The sequence below is a fragment of the Lepidochelys kempii genome, chromosome 1, assembly GCF_965140285.1.
Source record: "Lepidochelys kempii isolate rLepKem1 chromosome 1, rLepKem1.hap1, whole genome shotgun sequence".
Classification (NCBI taxonomy): domain Eukaryota; kingdom Metazoa; phylum Chordata; order Testudines; family Cheloniidae; genus Lepidochelys; species Lepidochelys kempii.
The window spans coordinates 212,778,332-212,784,414 of NC_136380.1; the positions used below are offsets into that span (position 1 = coordinate 212,778,332).

Sequence of the window (6,083 nt, forward strand, 5' to 3'; positions counted from 1 at the left end):
CAGCAACAAAAAAAAATAAGCCCAATGATTACAAACACAAAATAACCAAAAGCTTAACATCTGCAATATAATCATCTAAAAGGGGTACACTTCTTTTACTACAGTTGTGACCAGCAAAAGGCAATATAAGTATTATTCTACTAAGACAGCAAAGGGTGCCATCACTTAAATTTGCAGGAATATAATTAAAGGTGCATGAACCACAAGTAAAAACCCATCCTGATGGTAGGATGATATGGCCATAATTATATGAAACATTAACAGCATGGGAACAATTTAAAAGGGATTGAGAAATTTTTTGACAGCCCAAGGGCACCTTTGTACTAGTGCAGTTAACTACACGCGCACAGGTGACATTGTGAGCCCCGGCCGGGTACAGTGTGTGGAGGGATATAGCCGTGCGAGGCAGAGTATAGTTGGCCGGGCCCCAATTAGCCATGCTAGAGTACTGGGAGGAAAGATTAGCATAAGCAGAGAACAGTGTCTTATTCTCCTTCTCCTCAGGGTGATGACATACTGGAATAAGGCATGTACCTAACAAATCTCCGGCTGCTACAGAATTAGATAAACAAAAGTGGGTAACATTTGCTATTGAAGCCAATTTTTCCCATATGTTATATGTCATTCGGGCTTGTAACGGGGGAGGCGCTTCCGAGCCAACCCCTACAGGAAATAGCAGGCACAAAAGGCACACAATCATCACAGAATTAGCAGTGATTTGGGCGAGAATCGCCACAAACAAAGTCTTAGGAGTTTCTGGCTGCTGATCTGCTGCCAGTTTTCGTTGAGCCGTGGCGACCAATGCTTTTACTGCTCCCCATGTCACGGGCTGGCTTGGGACGCTACGCCTCCTCCGTTTCCGTCCCGTCGTTGTCGACTTCGGGGGGCAACGCGGTCTCCTCCAAGGTCAGCTGAAACTCTGGTATGGGATTCGACAGCCCCTGGTGCCATGCCATGTTGTTTAAGTGCTGGTCGCACACACCGGGCTGGAACCCACAACGGTCCTGCAGGGAGAGACACAGCAGCATATCCCCGACCCCAAGTGATTAGAGGTGCTGGGCCCAGCCACTGTGGATCGGGCAGCTGACGGTAAAAGACACGCGGTCTTTCCAGTACCTCAGATTTGTGAAAATGCCGATCCGCAGGAGTCTGCTGATCTGCATTCAGTGTTAAATTATTTAAAGTAAACAAGAGGATATGCATTTGTTGTTGAATGTCTCCTAAGGTTTGGAGACGCAGCTCCCCTTGTTTTAATTGTTTATCTAGCAAGGTTTTGAGTGTGCGATTGGCACGTTCAACAATGGCTTGGCCCGTGGAATTATAAGGGATTCCGTGTTTAACACGGATGTCCCAGCGGGCACAAAAGGTGGAGAGGGCTGCAGAGCAGTAGGCTGGGGCATTATCTATTTTAATTTGGCAAGGGCGACCCATAACAGAAAAGCAGGCCAGCAAATGGTGAATAACTTTGTTAGTGGCTTCCCCACATTGTGGGGTTGCCCAAAGGAAGCCTGAATAAGTATCAACGGAAACATGTAAAAATGAATAGGGGCGGAATTGTGGCACATGAGTAACATCCATTTGCCACAGCTGATTTGCTGCGGTACTTCGGGGGTTAACGGCATAAGAAAAAGTAGGAGCAGCAGCAGCACAGTGGGGGCAGGAACGAACAATGGAACCTGCATGATCAGCAGGAATGTGAAACTGCCGGGCCAAAACAGAGGCAGACTGATGAAAAAAGGCATGGCTTTTAATGGGGTCAGAAAAAAGGGAATTTACCTGACCACGCAACGCGCGATCGTCGCGTGCATTGCCCTCAGTGAGTGGCCCAGGCAGAGGGGTATGACTGCGAATATGAGCAACAAAGTAAGGGAAATGACGAGTGGCAAGAAGATGCTGTAAAGACAAAAACAGGTGAAGGAGGTCTGCATCAACCTGAGGGGTAATGAGGGCAAGGGGTAAATGATCAATTACCTGATAAACATAATGGGTATCCACAATTAAATTAAAGGGACAATCAGCAAAAAGTTGAAAGGCCAAAATAACAGCAGCTAATTCTAAGGGCAAAGGGGGATGGTAAAAAAACAATCTTTTAAATCTAACACACAAAGTTGATCGGTTTGAGGAATTAAATTTGGATTTGGCAAGCCAAATTGCAAGGGGCCCATAGGTTGGATGCGTTTATTTATTTCCCTTAAATCATGTAACAGCCGCCAAGCACCTGATTTTTTCTTAATAACGAACACCGGGGTGTTCCAGGGACTAGTGGAGCTCTCCAGTCACTGTGCTTGCAAATGCTGCTGCACAAGTGAATGAAGCGCTTTTAGCTTTTCTAGAGGGAGGGGCCACTGGTTAATCCATACGGGCTCTAAGGATTGCCATACCAAGGGTAAGGCGGAGGGCACGGTGGGTGAGGGAAGGTTTTGGGCCATCAGATGTTAATATCGAGGGTGGTGTCTAACTTTGTAAGTAAATCACGGCCCCAAATATTGAGGTGGACAGGGAGCACAAAAGGGCGGATTGTAGCAAGGGCACGGCCTCCTGGTTTAGAGACCGTGACCCAAGACAAACTTTGGCGCCCAGGTTTGCTACCCCCAATCCCCCACAACTCTTTAGAAGGAACCGTAGGCCAACTAACCGGCCACTCCAGATCACGAATCACTGTAACGTCAGCTCCAGTGTCCACCAGCCCTGTAAAAGGAACATCATTTAAGAGAAGTGTTAACTGAGGTTTCGAGGGGCGGACTGACATTGTCAGAGCAACAAGTGGAGAAGTCGCGCTGTGAGACGGCGAGTGAGACAACGTAGATCCAAAGCCTCCTCCACCCCGAGTTCGATCCTCGGCAGCTGGCACCTGATAGGGGACTAAAATCAATTGTGCAATTGACCGTCCACGCGGGAGCAACTGTGGAAGATGAGTCCACACCTGAACCTTAATAATGCCAGTGTAATCAGCATTAATGACCCCTGGGATGACAAAAAAGCCCTGTTTCCCAGCATGTGAGCGAGGGAGAACAAGACCTACAAAGCCGGCAGGGAGAGGTCCCGTCACCTGTGTAGGTATGGCACAGACCTCCCCTGGCAGCTGAAAGTCAGTGTCCTCCTGCATGATCAAATCAAGCCCTGCACTTCCAGCAGTCGCTGCCCTCATAGAGTCTACGGATTCCAAGGCAGAGGAGCGATTGCCTGAGTAGGAAACACCCCCGTTTGGCCCTGGGTTTGGGGGGGACCCGTTGCGCGGTTTCCCGACCTGCTACGACACTGATTAGGCCAGTGATAACCTTTCCCACACTTGGGGCACTTCTTTGAGGGTCGGGCTGGTGCCTTAGATGAGCGGCACTCCCGCTGAAAATGACCCTCCTTACCACAGCGGTAACAGTGCTTCCCCTCCTTCCCAGTTTTTCTGAGGGCGGCAGCCAGAACTTCAGCCTTGTGGGCTTGTGTGCCAATGTTCTGGCACGCCCGCAGCATGTCTGAGAGCTCTAAAATACCAGAGGCTTGTGCTGCCTGGAGAGCACGGCGGCAATCCTCATTTGCATTTTCAACTGCCAATTTTAACAGGAGCTCGTGAGCTGCCTCAGTGTTATCCACCTGTCGGAGGATAGCCTTCTGCAATCTGTTGGTAAAATTCAAAAAGGACTCTAAGGCACCCTGACGGATACTGACAAAGCTTTTGGTAGGCTTGCCTGAATCCGGGACCTTCTTGAAAGCATGCTGGGCACAGGTGGAAATAATGGGGAAGACGGCCTGAGGGAGTTGAGACTGCATCTCAATAGTAGCAAACTGGCCCTCCCCTGCCAAATGCTCATAAATGATACCTTGCTCTCTATATACCTGGGCTTGGTGTTTTGCCATCTGCCGATACTCACTAAGCCAAATAACATACTGACTGGGTGACAACATCATGCGCAGCAGCGTTTTCCAATCCTCAGGGATTAGGGAGTACCCAGTACCCATCCCTTCAATGAGACCACGCACAAAGGTGCTAGTCAGGCCAAATTCACGAATTGCTTTCTTTACCTCTCTAACCACTGAGTATGGCAGAGTGGTCCAGGTGCCCACGGGGTTGCCCTGGTCATCATTCTGCCAGGTCACCGGGCAAACGGAGACCAGATCAGCCAGCTTCTCTGCTGTAAGATCTGATCGAGCTTTCGCTGCGTGAACCATTTGTTGCACCAGCGAAAGCTTTTGAGCAGATGCAGATGACTCTCCGGGGGGCACCACGGGGGGAGGGTGATCACACACTGGCTCCGGTGGGGAAGGCCAGGGAGGCGGTGGTAATAGAGGCACTGGGGGCGAAGCAGGGGGAGGGATGGCTGCAGGAGCGGACGGGGGTGGCAGGATCGGCAGCTCCTCTGTTGGTGCTGGAGAGGGCCTTTCCGAGGCGACACGCTGTGTCGCATCGCCAGGAGGGGGGATGGCTGCAGGGGCGGACGGGGGCGGCGAGAGCACCAGCCTCGCGAGGGAGGGTCTGTCCGAGGCGACACGCTGTACCACGTCGCGGCAGAGGTGCCAGGCATGTAAAGCCTGCACGGGTGCCCGAGGCTCTTTGTGCAATGTCTGGCCCAATCGCTCCCAGTCCGCTAGCTTAAGGGTTCCGGCTTCAGGATACCACGGGCACTTGGCACGCACCTCCTGTAGCAGGAGAGTGAGTTCTCGAGCCGGGCAGTCATGCTGAGCCTTACGCAGCAAATACTGCAGCTCATTGCGGTGTTGCACTTGCAAAGCAGAGAGGGAGCTTCCCATACTTACCACAATGAAAAATACTCACCGGGATCCACGAAGTGGATGAGTGACGCGTCTGAAACCCTTGCCGGGCGAGGTGAGTGCTGAGGGCCCCACGTTGGGCGCCAGTTGTTGCGGTTCAGTGATGAGACAGAACACAGCTTTATGCAAGCAAACAGGCTGGTCAGCGGAGATGGGCTGTTTTGCCCCCCCTGCCTTCCACCTTCTCCTTTTATTATATTTCTCCCCCTAAGCATTACACACTGCTACACAAAGGAATGTATGACGTTGATTCATATGCTTCGTTACCATCCTCTATCTACTACAATCCTGGTTCTCAGGCCTTGAGCCCAGGCTAAAGAAACCTCCCACAGTTACTGTCCAAACAATCAAGTTCTCAGGGTTCATATCTAGCCCTTGTCCTTGAATAGAGCAATGTGTGCATTGCTCCTAGGAAACAGTCAGGGTGTGCCCCGCCTGCTTCCAGGTGGAATAGCTAGACATTAACCCTTCACAATAGGGAGACAGGGCAGAGCAGGCCTTAGATCCTTTCCTGAAAAGGGAACACTTATAAAAGGCCACAAAAGACACTGGGGGGCCACAAGGATGGAAAGAGCTTCTGCAGTGAGCTGTGATAAAGAGGCAGGAGTTGACCTCCTGGGAGGCATTGTTGCTACAAGAGCTAGAAAACAGAACTCTGCAGAGCCCAGACATGGACTTTGGAAACGGGCCTAGAGACAGGTCAAGGTCGGAAGCAGTCCAGGGAGGCAGCAAGGATTCTGAGGGAACAGACATTAGCTGCTTGCAGCAGGGTCCCTGGACTGGAATCCATAGTAAAGGGGGGCTGGGGTTTCCTGCTGGCCACCGAGGAAGGTGGCATGAAACCCCTGATACAAGGGGTAAGGACTAGTGAAAGCCTGGAGACAAGGAGTATAAGGAACACTGGGCTCACAGTCAGAGGGCCGGAAACGTGAGGCGTGAGGTCATTGGACCATTGTGGGATTCTCTGCTACCCTACAAGGGGATGGGACTGAACATGACTTGTCCAGAGGGCCAAGTCATGAGAAAAAGCAGGCCACCAAAGGCCCAGAGTGACTCTTAGCAGGGGGTTCCAAGGAGGAGACCTTGCTATGCCATACCCAGCCACAGATAGATTGGAGAATAGCACCGTCACCAGGAAAAGGCAGGTCTACATGATCGGGGACTCCTTACTGAGAAGAATAGACAGGCCTGTAACCAGAGCTGATCCAGAGAATAGAAGGGTGTGCTGTCTTCCGGGTGTTAAGATACGGGATGTAGACTTGAGGTTGAAAAGGATCCTAAAGGGAGCGGGAAAGAATCCACTAATTATCCTTCATGTG

At 51.0% G+C, this 6,083-nt stretch overlaps 1 protein-coding gene across 2 annotated transcripts; it reads right to left on the bottom strand.

Moving 5' to 3' along the window:
• Positions 1-611: 611 nt before the first annotated feature.
• LOC140905636 (uncharacterized) lies at positions 612-5,082 on the bottom strand. 2 transcript variants are annotated; one of them, XM_073329141.2, is made up of 4 exons: positions 4,769-5,082; positions 2,636-2,688; positions 1,777-1,893; positions 612-1,004 (listed from the first exon to the last, which is right to left on the bottom strand). In XM_073329141.2, exons 1-4 carry the CDS (start codon positions 4,977-4,979, stop codon positions 843-845), a joined length of 543 nt encoding a protein of 180 aa, XP_073185242.1. In that variant the 5' UTR covers positions 4,980-5,082; the 3' UTR covers positions 612-842. The 2 variants fall into 2 exon arrangements, with proteins under 2 accessions (XP_073185242.1, XP_073185241.1); XM_073329140.2 differs by having other exon boundaries at positions 2,636-2,862.
• Positions 5,083-6,083: the final 1,001 nt, after the last annotated feature.